The sequence below is a fragment of the Solanum lycopersicum genome, chromosome 3 (genome assembly GCF_036512215.1).
Source record: "Solanum lycopersicum chromosome 3, SLM_r2.1".
In the NCBI taxonomy this organism is placed as follows: domain Eukaryota; kingdom Viridiplantae; phylum Streptophyta; class Magnoliopsida; order Solanales; family Solanaceae; genus Solanum; species Solanum lycopersicum.
Genome location: NC_090802.1, coordinates 12931466 through 12945388, shown reverse-complemented (window position 1 = coordinate 12945388; position 13923 = coordinate 12931466). Strand labels below are relative to the sequence as shown.

At 33.4% G+C, this 13923-nt stretch overlaps 1 protein-coding gene across 1 annotated transcript; it reads right to left on the bottom strand.

The window, feature by feature from the left end:
* Positions 1-9092: 9092 nt before the first annotated feature.
* LOC138347415 (uncharacterized) lies at positions 9093-12940 on the bottom strand. The gene is made up of 5 exons (XM_069295713.1): positions 11910-12940; positions 11270-11732; positions 10742-11164; positions 10082-10212; positions 9093-9873 (listed from the first exon to the last, which is right to left on the bottom strand). The coding sequence occupies exons 1-5, from the start codon at positions 12938-12940 to the stop codon at positions 9093-9095; spliced, it is 2829 nt and encodes a 942-aa protein (XP_069151814.1).
* Between the last annotated feature and the right edge of the window lie 983 nt (positions 12941-13923).

Here is a 13923-nt window from a genome sequence, read left to right as displayed (position 1 = left end):
AACTTTGAAGTCACTTAAAAGAATTAAGTCACTTAAAAGAATTACCAAATTTTCTCTTCAATGTAGTTATAATCTAAGATGATCGAATTTTGTATGTGCCAATAGATATATGAAATTTCATTATCTATATTTGAGATTCAGGGATACAAATATGGATCGAAGAATTCGATTTAAAATAGAGTTATTTTTACAAATTATGAGAGATTATAGAAACTTACATCATAAATCTCACTTCTCAATAGTAGGAATAAATAAATATCATGGTGTATATATATATTTTTAATTTTAGATGATTAACTTTTATTCTTACAATTTAATTTAATATTTTGATTAAAAATGTAATTATATTGTGTTAAATAAATAAATCGGTATGATTACTAAATTGATAATTATTATTTTATAATTACTCTAGTTTGAATTAGAAGATGATTTTTCAAGCAATAACGGAGTCAAAATCTCTAATAAGAGGTTTCAAAATTTATAGAGTAGACACACAAAATAGTTAAAGGGGGTTCGACTTCTACAATAAATACATCAAAAAAAAAAAATTTAACCATATATAAATAATATAATTTTTCACCTGAAGAGGTTCATATGAACCCCATGGTATAAAATGGCCCCACCCATGTTTCCAAGCAATAGTTTAAGTTTATTGTTAACAAACTTGTTGTATTGTTGACTTATAAGAAGCAACATCATAATTGATAAGGCCTTTGTTTCTATTTATATGAATACAATATTCTTTTAGTCAATTAAAAAATGACATATTTTTATACTAAATAGCAATTTAATTTTAAAATATTCATTTTATTTTAAATGAGATGATTTATATTCACAAAAATTTCTATTATTTAGTTTAAATTACATTTTTAAAAAATCATTTTTTCTTAATTTTTGTATCGAATCAAACTACCTTATATAAATTTTATGGAACAAAGGAGTACAAATTTTTTTTAATCAAACATTTAAAAGTAGCTTGAAATTTTCTTCTTCCGCCCACCATGATAAGGCTCGTAAGGAATCGGGCTCCTCTCCATTTCCCTTCCTTCCATTTTTTTCCAAGTTCTTGCTTGGATGTGTGAAACATGAAATTGACAAAAATCAATGCCTAAAATTTAATTGATTAGAATAATATTCTAATTATGATTTAGATAATTAATATTTCATCAGAAAATAATAATACCATAATCATAAGTCATAACAATATAATATCTTGTCTATAAATATGTTATAAAAACTTTTCATCTTTCTAAAAATAAAAGTTCCTACGAGTAATTATATTCAGTTTATTTTTAAAAATATAATAAATATGAGTAAATCATAGATAGCAACTTTGAACTTTCCCTTTGAAATTAGTTTACATATTAATCATATATTAGTAGAAAAATACTCGCTAGGAAAAAATTATTAGAAAAAGAGAAATGATTTTATAATATATTTATGGACAAAAACAAAAGATAATACTAGTAAGAAAAAGATTTTTTTTAAATAATATATTTATGACAAGATAATATATTATTTTGATTGTGGTATTGGTATTTCTTTTTATGAAATATTAATTATTTAAATCATAATTAAAATCTTATTTTTATTTAGTTGTATCTTAACCATTAGTTTTTTACCTATGTCATGTGTCTCACATCCAAGCAAGAACTTGGGAAAAATGGAGAAAAGAAAAATGGAGAGGAGCCGAATCCGCTCGTTAGTCCATAATCATCAATCTCCCTATTAAATTTCCTTTTAAAAGAGAAACAGGATCATAAATATTTACTACGAAATGAGCTAGAAGAGAGTTATATCAATTACAGTTAAACTTCTCTATAGCAACTTTGTTTGTGTAGAAATATTTTGATGGTATGAAATATTGTTATATTGAAACATGTAAAATAGAGTTCATGGTTAAAAAATACACTTAAATATCTTTTTTCATGACTAATTTTTGAATTCTTAATTATCTACATTTAATTGTCATGTGGCGTTTTTTAAAAGTTAATTCGACTAACTTTCAAATGAAATCAGATTATATTTATTTGATATTTTAAATAAAAAATTTAGATCTTTAAAAGCTATAATGAAAGGAATATAAATTGCATTTCTTTACATATCAATATAATAAAAAAATACATAGTAAAAGCATAGTCAAAATTCCTATTGTTTAATTCTAAAAGATGAAATCATAACAATTAAAAATGGACGGATGTATTATTCTTTCTACCTGCCTAAACTATAACTCCTTTTATATATATTTTTTTAAAAAACTTCAATGCTAAGTTGACCAAATATTTGTTTCCAATGCTAACATGTGGCGTGTGTAGGTCAAGTTAACGTTGAAGTGTATCCTAATACTATGAGAGTGATAGTTTATGCAGGTAAATGAAATAATGGATATATAGTCGAGGCATAAAATTTTACAAAGAAAATGATGCTTTAGGTGTTCCATTTTTTGTTATTAATTCTATAGTATTTGTAGTGTGGGGTTAGAATTTGGGAAAAATATACAAGTTGGAGTCATTACGAAAAATATTTATCCGAATTGGATCCAACCCCATATATTTTCTTGAATGGACCCGCTACTCAAACCTTTAACCAACTTAACCAATGTTTCTTCCTCTTTATATCATCGGAGATTATATATATTTAGAGTTAGTTTATGGAGTTAAGTGTCATATATTTAATTACATGGTATTAGAGACTGATGTTTTCTACATTAGGCTCTCAATCCATCCATGCTCGAGTTGATCATGTTCATGTGGGGTGTTAGAGTAAGTTAGTTAGACTCTCAACATGTACATTCATCAACTAGATAGAGGATGTTACATCTTTTTTTTTTTTTTAGAATTGTTGAGGATATGACAAGTTTTTTTTTTTAATTTTTTTTTGTAGAGTCGCCACTTGAAATTGAGTTTTTAGGTGTTCCAAGTCACCAGATAGTTCTTAATTTAAAATAAAAACTTTTTTTTGTTTTGTTCTACGAAAAACAGAGATTGAGTGAGGAATTCTATTGACCGGAGGGAAGGTATGAGGCACCCCCGAGTCCCGTTGTTCTAGCACGGTCGCTTCATTAACTTATATTTGGCTAAAATAATTTATTTATTTAATTTGGATAAAAGGGGGAAAAGTTTATTAATTACTATTTTTTTAAAAAAACTGATTAACCTACGAGCGTAAGCGCACACAAGACCCTTCTTTTCTTTAAAAAGAAAACACACCAAGGATCGTAATCGAACACATGATGATATTTGAAGTTTTATTTTTATTTTTTTAAAAAATACAATAATTAATTACTCATTTTTTAAAAAAAATAATGATAAGAATTAATAAAAGAAAATGGTGCAAAATATAAACCAAGAAATGATTAGTATTTATTTATTTATTGTTATTAAAAAAAATTTTCTAGCATTTATATTTACGGTTTTACCATAAGAAAAAATAATTAAGTGTTACAACTAGACAATGACAACAAAAGAAGAAAAACAAAAGAAAAAAAAACTTTTATTAAATTACAATTAAACACTCTTTTAAACTAATAATATACTAGTTTTCTAATTGTTGGATTATTAAGTCAAGTTAGTCAAATTTTTATTTTTACTTTAATAATCCATTCAAAAACTTCTTTAAGAGAATATATTTTTTTTGAAAAAAACCATATTTACTATCTTTTTTTTTTTGCAGAAATAACCAGATTTTATTTTTTTGCCGAGATAACCACCAGATTTACATTTTTTTGCAAAAATAACCAGATGTTATTCTTTTGCAGAAATAATCAGATTTACATTTTTGAAGAAATAACCAGATTTTTTTTACAGAAATAACCATCTTTACATTTTTTTGCTGAAATAATAATATTTACATTTTTATTCTGTTGCAAAAATGACCAGATTAAATCCTTTTGCAAAAATGACTAGTTTTACATTTTTTTATTTTTATTTTTTTTAAGTTCATTCCTCAAAGAAGAAAGTTACCGAAAACCTAAAAAAAATTTGCAATTGTTATATTTTATTTACTTACTTTTTTTAACTTACTAAAGTTAAAATTTAAACTAAAAATGATTAATAATTTGTATATACATCATAATAAACACAATCATATGAGAAACACTATAGATTAAACTAATAAAAATATACAAACTAAGTAACATAAGGATAAACATAATTACACGAGAATCATAATAAGCTTCGCAAAAAATATCAACAATTTTTTTTTTTAAAAAAACATATAAAGAACATAAACATTAATTCAAGATTATATTGAAATGTAAAATGAAATACCGAGAGTTGATGACAAGCAAATATAGAAGCAAATTCAATTGAACTCCCAAGACAACCCAATAGAAATATCTTCTTTTTTATTCTTTTTAAGAAGAAGAAATTTTTCAAGTTTTTTTTTTAATCTTTTTTTCCCTTCTTCCTCCTCCCCTCTTTTGGAAAAAGAAGGGGGTTTAAATAGGTGGTCAAGATTAAACCTCCACCTTTCTTGAAAACTTAAAAGTCAATACATGCATTGGACACTTTGTTTTCCCCAGGTGACACCCAAGATGACCAATGAATTTTTTTTAAAATTTTTTTTAAAGAAAAATCAGATTAATTAAATAATTCTTTCGCCCTTTTAGATGACCCATTTACTTTATTTATTAATTGAATATAGTTATATGGGTCATCATAAAATAATAGGCTCAATGTCATTTAGATGGCCAATTTCTTTTATTCATTATTTGAATAATAGTTAATGGGTCATCTGGAAAAAAATCTTAAATAGGTCCAAATGTTGACCCATTTCATCAAGACCCAAACAAATTGACCCACTAACACAAAATATAAACATTTAAACAATTTTAAAGATCAAATACAACAAAATAATGCAGAAAAAAAGTAAAAAAAAATAAACAGAAAAAATGAAATAAAATAAAAAATAATAATAATAATACTTAAAGCAAATCATTAACATGATAAACTTAAAGAACATTAATAAAACAGATCCGACATCAAACGACTTATCTGGTCAAACGAAAAAAGATAATGATGAATTTTGATAATGATTGAGAGGGTAAAAAGATTGACATAACTTCCGGGTAAATAAAGGTCGCCAGAAAACTTTGCCAGAAATTTTTTTGACGGATTTTGAACTTAAAATTTATATCAAATAATAGCCCTTGAAGAGCTCTACACATTTATGTAGAGGGTTTGGGATGGGAATGACCAAAACTTTATAAATCTAAGGAAAAAACTAAAAAATCATATTTGTTTTTCCTTAGATCTACGGAGTTTGGCTATAGATATGGATGAAAGGTTTGTAGCTTTAGGTAGAGGAGGGTGAAAAGGAATAAAAAAAATCGGCCAAAAAAGGTGGTGGCCACCGGGCGGTGGTGGCGGTAGCGGCGGCCAGCCGGCTGCATGGTTGTAAGGGCAAGAAGAAAGAAAAAAAAATCTATAATATTAATAATAAAAATGCTATTTTTTTGGAATTTTGTATTTTTGTTTGGGTCCGATAATAGCCCTTGGATAAAAATATCATTAATGGTTGAGATTCAATCTTGACCATTTTTATGGACCGGGTCAAGATCAATTGAGCCATCAGAATTGATCTAAATCAGCCCAATTTAAACAAAATTGGGTCATTTGCGCCAATAAAATAATAAAAACAAATACCAAAAATTCCTTACTAAAAATATTATAGGAGTAAAATAAGCACGTCAAAAATTAGGTGTTCACAGCATGCCCCTCTTTACTTGGAAACATGAAGAGTTTTCAAGCAAAGAAAGTGAACGAAGTGGCTAATTTTTTACTGTTTCAAAATCCGATGAAGCCATTTTGAAAAAGATGACCGAACCTTGCTTCAGAGGTTGCCTACATATCCTTGATTAAAAGGAAATCAGATTAGTGTAGTTTGAGAAACTTTGATAGTCGAAACTATCAGAAAAGACGGCCAAAAGATTTCTTCATATTGCTTGTCATCATTTACTGCCTATAGTTACAAAGAAAAAAGTTAGAGAACTATGTCTCTCTACATATAAATGTTACAAGATCCCTAATTGATGTATCTTCTTAGGATCTTGTCTAGATCTTTCACTTGCTCTGTGCATTATCTTTGAGATCAGTCTTCATGCTGTCTTGGCGGCTGGTGGATCATTCTTAAGTGCATGTTTTAACTTGAGTGGGTTGTTGAAACTCAAAAACTCAAGATCACAAAATGAAGAACCAATGAAGAATATGTTTCCTTTAGAAAAGAAGAAAACATATGAGAATCTTGAACTAGGAAGTATAACCCTAGAATGAATATGTTAAGAGAAGCGTGTTGCCCTGAGAGTTCCAAATAAGACGCATTGTCCTAAGATTGGATGTATCCCCAAAATGTGAATAAGGTGTGTATAACCTATGAATGTTGGTGCGTATTGATCCAGACATGAATATGGTGTGTATTGCCCATGAATAAAGGATGTGTGGTTGTTGAATGAAATTGAGATTGGTGCATATTGAACGAAATTAGACAGGTGTGTATTGCACCTGAACAAAGGATGGTGCGTATTGCCCATGAATAAAGGATGTGTGCTTGTTGCACGAAATTCAGATTGGTGCGTAGTGCACAAAATTCAGATAGGTGCGTATTGCACATGAACAAAGAATGATGCGTATTGCCCATGAATAAAGGACGTGTGCTTGTTGCACGAAATTAATATTGGTGCGTATTGCACGAAATTCAGACAAGTGTGTATTGCACATGAACAAAGGATGGTGCGTATTGCACATGAACAAAGGATGGTGTGTATTGCCCATGAATAAAGGACGTGTGCTTGTTGCACGGAATTCAGATTGGTGCGTATTGCACATGAACAAAGGATGGTGCGTATTGCCCATGAATAAAGGACGTGTGCTTGTTGCACGGAATTCAGATTGGTGCGTATTGCACGAAATTCAGACAGGTGTGTATTGCACATGAACAAAGGATGGTGCATATTGCCCATGAATAAAGGACGTGTGCTTGTTGCACGGAATTCAGATTGATGAGTATTGCACAAAATTCTTGCATTGATAGGCAAAATGCTAGTAGAATGAGATGAAACACCAAACATTTGAAGACTTTGGAGATCTTTCTTTTTGTGATGTTTCCTTTTTGACTTGTAACCCTGCATTTTTTTTCTGTGTTGAGCAAATGAAAGAGAAAATTGTTAGTTTAAAATGGTGTTTGGTTTGTGGCTTTGGTTCTCCAACGACTTGACCATACTCACGATCAATTTCTCCAACTCTACTACAACTCCTTGGTTAAACAACCTTTGAAGCTCCCTCTTTTTTAACCATGGGCCTTGATCTTTTGGTACTACCAAATATCATGGTGCGAGTGATGTCCCAAAGAATGATGACCTTCATGAATTTTCAGTGAAGATCTGAGGTGTTTTTAGTCCTTGGTCAATGGCTTGTCAACTCAGATACTCACCTTTACTTTTGGGAACCCGTAGTGAGCTTTGCACTCTTTACTTTATTTTGTCAAGATATTATATCAAAAACAGAAGAGAATAATTAAATAAATAAATAAGAATTACAACTTAAGAGTAGAAAAGATTGGATCAAGAAGACTATAAACTTCATGAAGGATATTCCTTTTAAAATGAGAAAGAGAACTTATCTGGAGCCATATGTCGGCTTTGATTGAACCATGACATGCACTTGGACTTGCATCCTGATCCGTTTGAGTTTTTTTTTTAGTTCTCAAAATCTGAGTCATCGTCAATTGATCTATGTACCCTTTATGCAGAGGTGTCAAGAAATGATCATCTTTGCAGATTTCATTCATGATATTCTCTCCCTTTATCTTAAGGTGCACGTAGGATTTTCACCTATAAGATTTTTTATTATTACTTTTTCCGTCTTATGATGCCTATGAAGGTTTCACCGATAAGACTCTATCTATCTCTTTTTTTTTGTACTTACTTACTTATGAATGATACCCCCAAGGGTTTTCACTAATAAGTTTTTTTTTTCGATGTTGCCTTTGATGATTAATATTATTTTCAGATTTTACCAAAAAGTCGGTTGCCAGAAAAAACAGAATTACAATCTGACATTATTCTATATAAAAACAAAACTAAAACAATGCCCCAGTTTTCTGTAAATAATGGAAAACTGATTTTTTTATATAACCGAACCCCTAAAGGGTTGCCTACGTATCCTTTCGGAATCAGGTCAAACGTAGTTCAGAATTTTCAATGAGAGATTCTCTTTGTTTTAGGAGGTGCCTCTGTTCTTTCAACCCCAAATTGTCGCAGAACCTTAGAATGCATTAGATGTAGTATCTTTTGACTGAATCTGCATTAACAATTATGCCCGTGGTTTTTCCTTCCACATCAGTAAGGTGCAGGGCTCCTTTGTGCAATACTTCCTTGATAAGATATGAACCTTGCCTATTTTGGGAAAACTTTCCCTTGGCTTCTTCTTGGTGCGGGAGAACGCGCTTTAAGACTAGTTGACCTACTTCAAAGTGTCTGGGGTGCACCTTTTTGTTGTATGCATGAGCCATCCTTTACTGATAAAGCTGACCAAAATAGACAGTCGTCAATCGTTTCTCGTCTATTAATGCGAGTTGATCTAATCGAGTTTTGACCCATTCAGTATCTTCAATTTCAGCCTCAACAATAATTCAAAGAGATGGAATTTCGACTTCTGCCGAAATCACAACCTGAGTTCCATACACCAGCAAATAAGGAGTTGCACCAATCAAGGTACGCACTGTTGTGCGATATCCTAAAAGTGAAAAAGGCAGTTTCTAATGCCATTGTCTAGTGCCTTGAACCATCCTTCTGAGATTTTTTTTGATATTCTAGTTGACTGCCTCTACAGCTCCGTTGGCTTTTGGTCGGTATGGAGTAGAATTGTGGTGCACAATTTTGAACTACTCGCATACCTCCTTCATCAGATTACTATTGAGGTTTGCAGCATTATCTCTGATTATAGCTCTTGGGATACCAAATCGACAAATAATGTTTGAATGAACAAAATCCACGACCGCCTTCTTAGTGACTGCTTTGAAAGTTATCGCCTCCACCCATTTGGTGAAGTAATCAATTGCAACCAAAATGAATAGATGTCCGTTAGAGGCTTTGGCTAGATTGGTCCGATTACATCCATTCCCCATGCAACAGAGCGCCAAGGAGCATCCATGGGGTGCAACTCTGAATGAGGTGAATGAATGAGATCTCCATGGATTTGACATTGATGACATTTTTTCACAAAGTGAAAGCAATCTCTTTCCATGGTAAGCCAATAATACCCCGCCCGGAGTATCTTTTTTGCAAGAACATATCCGTTCATGTGTGGTCCACATACCCCAGCGTGCACTTCATTCATAATTTTCTCGGCTTCTTCAACATCCAAACATCTCAATAAATTCAAATCCGGAGTTCGTTTATACAAAACATCCCCGCTCAAAAATAAACCATTACCTAGACGTCTAATAGTTCTTTTTTGGATTTTGTTAACATGTTCGTGGCATCTTCCTGTCTTCAAAAAATTCTTGATGTCTGAGTACCATGGCTCACCATCAGGTTCTGTTTCCACTGTATTACAATAGCCATGTTGGTCCCGAACTTGAATCTCTAATGGGGTGATGTAAGTGTTTCCAGGATAGGAAAGCATTGAGACACAAGTAGCAAAGGCATCGGCCAAATCATTATGAAACCTAGGAATGTTTCTAAACTCAATGTACCTGAACCTTTTGCTAAGATCTTCCACACATTGTCTATATGGAAGGAGCTTGAGGTCTCGAGTTTTCCATTCGCCTTGAGCTTGTCGGATAAGCAAATCAGAATCTCCCAACACAATTAATTCTTGCACACCCAAATCTATTGCAATATTTAGACCCATGATGCAAGCTTCATACCCAGTCCTGTTATTTGTACAAAAGAAGCAAAGTCGAGCTGTTGCAGGGTAATGTTGCCCTGTGGGCAATATTAAAATTGCCCCAATCCCTGTGCCTTTTGTGTTGGTTGCTCCATCAAAGTACAATTGTCAGGCTTGATTTCCATTTGAACCTACTTCCTCAATTGAGTTAATCTCTTCATCTGGAAAATATGTATCCAATGGTTCGTAATCACCATCGACTGGGTTCTCTGCCAAGTGGTGTGCCAAAGCTTGGGCTTTCATATGCAGTGCGAGTGAGATATATAATATCAAATTCAGTGAGCAAAATTTGCCATTTCGCGAGTCTGCCAGTTGGCATTGGCTTCTGAAAAATGTACATTAAAGAATCCATCCTTAATATGAGGTAAGTTGTGTAGGACAATAAGTAATGCCTTAACTTTTGAGCTACCCAAGTTAGGGCGCAACACGTCCTTTCCAAAAGGGTGTACTTGACCTCATAACTAGTGAATTTCTTGCTCAAGTTGTAGATAGCCTGCTCTTTCCTTCGTGTAGCATCATGTTGACCGAGAATACACCCAAAGGAATTATGTGTTACTGAAAGATATAGAAAGAGAGGCCTGTCAGGTTCAGGCGGTACCAACACGGGAGGGTTGGACAAATTCTCCTTGATTTTTTCAAAAGCTCGTTGACAATCTTCTGTTCATCTGACAGCAACATCCTTCTTCAAAAGTTTGAAAATCGGCTCACATGTGGGTTGTGAGTTGAGCAATAAACCTGCTGATGTAGTTCAACCTCCCAAGTAGACTCATGACTTCGGTTTTATTTTTCGAGGATGGCAAATCTCGAATGGCTTTTATTTTGGAGGGATCCAATTCGATTCCCCTTCTACTGACAATAAAACCCAGAAGTTGTCCAAATGGAACTCCGAATGCAGATTTTGCTGGATTAAGCTTGAGGTCATATCTTCGCACTCTTTCTAAAAATTTTCTCAGATCTTGCACATGATCAACTTGTGATTTAGACTTGATGATTACGTTGTTGACGTACACTTCAATTTGTGTATGCATCATATCATGGAACATGATGGTCATAGCCATCATGTAAGTCGCCCCAACATTTTTAAAACCAAATGGCATGACCCTGTTGCAATAAGTTCCCCATGGAGTGGTGAAAGCTGTTTTATCAGCGTCCTCTTCATCCATCAAGATTTGATGATACCCCACATAACAGTCCACAAAAGATTCCATCTCGTGTTTTGCACAGTTATCAACTAGGATGTGGATATTTGGCAATGGAAAGTTGTCTTTTGGACTAGCCTTGTTCAAATCCCGATAGTCAACACAAACTCTTGTGTTTCAATCCTTTTTCGGCACAGGATCAACATTTGCCAATTAAGTAGTGTAACAAATAACTTGGATCACCTTTGCATTCAATTGTTTCATTACTTCTTCCTTGATTTTTTCACTCACGTCCGGTTTGAATTTCCTTCTTTGCTGTTGGACGAGTGGAAAATTAGGATAAAAGGGCAACTTATGAACCAATAAATCAACACTCAAGACTGACATGTCATCATAAGACCAAGCAAATACATCTTTGTATTCAAACAAAAGTTGTATTATTGCCTCTCTAATTTCCTGATTGATATGTAAAATTATTTTTATTTCCTTAACATCCTCGGAACTTCGCAAATTGATTGTCTCAGTTTCACTAAGATTAGGCTTCGGTTTGTGCTCAAACTGTTCTAGTTCCCTATTAATTTCCCTAAAAGCCTCTTTTTCATAATATTCCACCTCTTGACTTGGTGATTCAAGAATAAACAAGTCTTTGAAATCAGGGAGTGAATTCCGCATGCATGTCATGTTATCAAAGCCGTCATTTACAGAACTGAAAAATAGAAAATAAGAATTAAGGGAGGAAAAAAATTAAATTTACTACGAAACTGAAATTTCATTTCATTAACATCAAAAAGGGATAGAAGAGTTGACAATAACAAAATACTTTGAACTATTCAGACCACAACCCTGAAAACAACAAAATACAAAGAGTAGCGAAACAAACTACCGCAACTCCTTTCTTATGGGGAAAGGAGTGGCTTCCCAATTGCTTAACTCAACACCTGAGCCCACGAGCTGCATATTGGCATGACTTCTGCCTTCACCAACTTGGACCATATTTACTTCACAAAACAACTGACTGAGATCCTCAATAATTTCTTCAATGTCTTCAAGAGTGAATGAATCTTTCAATTCTGTACCCTGAGGCTTGATAAAAGAATGGGAAATATGGGGAATCGGTTGTTTCAACGACCAATCAATCCTTTCGCGGTTCTTAGCTTTATCTCCATTTCTCTTGCTTTGTTTGTATCCGAGGCCACAGGTGCCTTGGTTTCCTAAAAGAGTAATGGGATCCACGATTCCTTGCGAATATACTCCAAAACCTTTACCACATTGATAACCATATTTGAACATCGTCGTTGCTACCATTGAAGCGGAAGAAGAGATACACAATTGGATGATAGATTCTCCTTCTTTAAAGCGATCGACTGATACAACCTCAAAAGAGTGGTAAACAACAGAATCACATCCTTCCTTTGCCTCAATGTATGGGACGGATGGATCTCTGTAAATAGGTGAATCATCTCCCCCATGAACAGTGATTTCCTTATTGTTGTATTCGAACTTGACAACTTGATGTAGAGTTGATGGGACGGCTCGAGCCATGTGGATCCATGGCCTTCCTAGTAGAAAATTATAAGATGTTTCCATATCCATTACTTGGAACACAATCGTAAAGACTACTGACCCAATTTTCATTTTTAACTTGGTTTCACCAATGGTGTCCCTCCTTGAGCCGTCATAAGCTCGCAGAAATACATTACTGGGGCAAATTCTGTCAGTGTTAACTTTCAAGCTTTGTAGCGTAGAAAGAGGACATATGTCTACCCCTGACCCTCCATCTATCATGACCTTCTTAGCATAGTAATCTTCACATGTCACTGTAACATGCAAAGCTTTGTTGTGTCCAAATCCCTCCTTGGGCAACTCATCATTAGTGAAAGTGATGGCGTATGACTCGAAGACGCGCCTGGTCATATTCTCCAACTTATTTATTGTGGTCTCTTTTGGCACATGTGTTTCATTCAAACCCTTATTCAACACAAGACGATGTTCTTCTGAGTGCAAAAGTAGAGACAATAGTGAAATCTGTGCAGGCGTCTTCTTCAATTGTTCCAATAGAGTAATCTGGAACCTTAAGATTTTTTAAAAATTCTACATTTTCTTCTTCAGTAACTGTTTTCTTTAGTGGTACTTGGATATTTTGAGTCATTTTTCCTTTCCTTAATTCTTCTAGATTATAACATCTTCCAGAGTGTGTGAAACCTCCCGCTTCATCAACTTTTTTGACAATCTCCTTTCCTTGATAAACCACTGCGATTTTGTTATAGTTCTAAGGGACAGCCTTTGAATCCATTACTGGAAGTTGTTGAACGGGCTTAACAAAAATAGGCTCTTTCAACTTGGTCAAACCACTTTGATCATGTTTTGTTAATGAAAAGCCTTTTGATACATACAACTTTGGCATAGCTGCTCGAACTTCAATCCCCTTAGAAACCCCCGGGACGCACAAGACTTTGGTGTCAAGATTGACACCTTTATCACTCAGAGATGCAACTGGTTCTAAACACTTCATTTTCTTATCTTCTTCTCTGATCTTTCTAAACAACTTTCCCATTTTGCTGAGGAGTTTGTACTCTTGATCATCACAAACCATACCCACTAAGTTATTTTCAGCTGGAAGTGGGTTAGTGGTCACATTGGGAGTGTTTTGGTCATCAGTCACAACAACAACTCCATGCTCGATCAGCTTCTCTATTGCTCCTTTGAAGGTCCAACAATTATCAGTGATGTGTCTTGGGGCTCCTGAATAGTATTCACATCTTTCATTGGCTTGAAAACCTGGAACAATTGGATTCAAACGATGTGGTAGGATACACTCAATCGCTCCTATCTTTCTTAACTTTTGAAAGAAGCTGGAGTACGACTCCCCCAATGGAGTGAATTTCTTTTTCCATGCT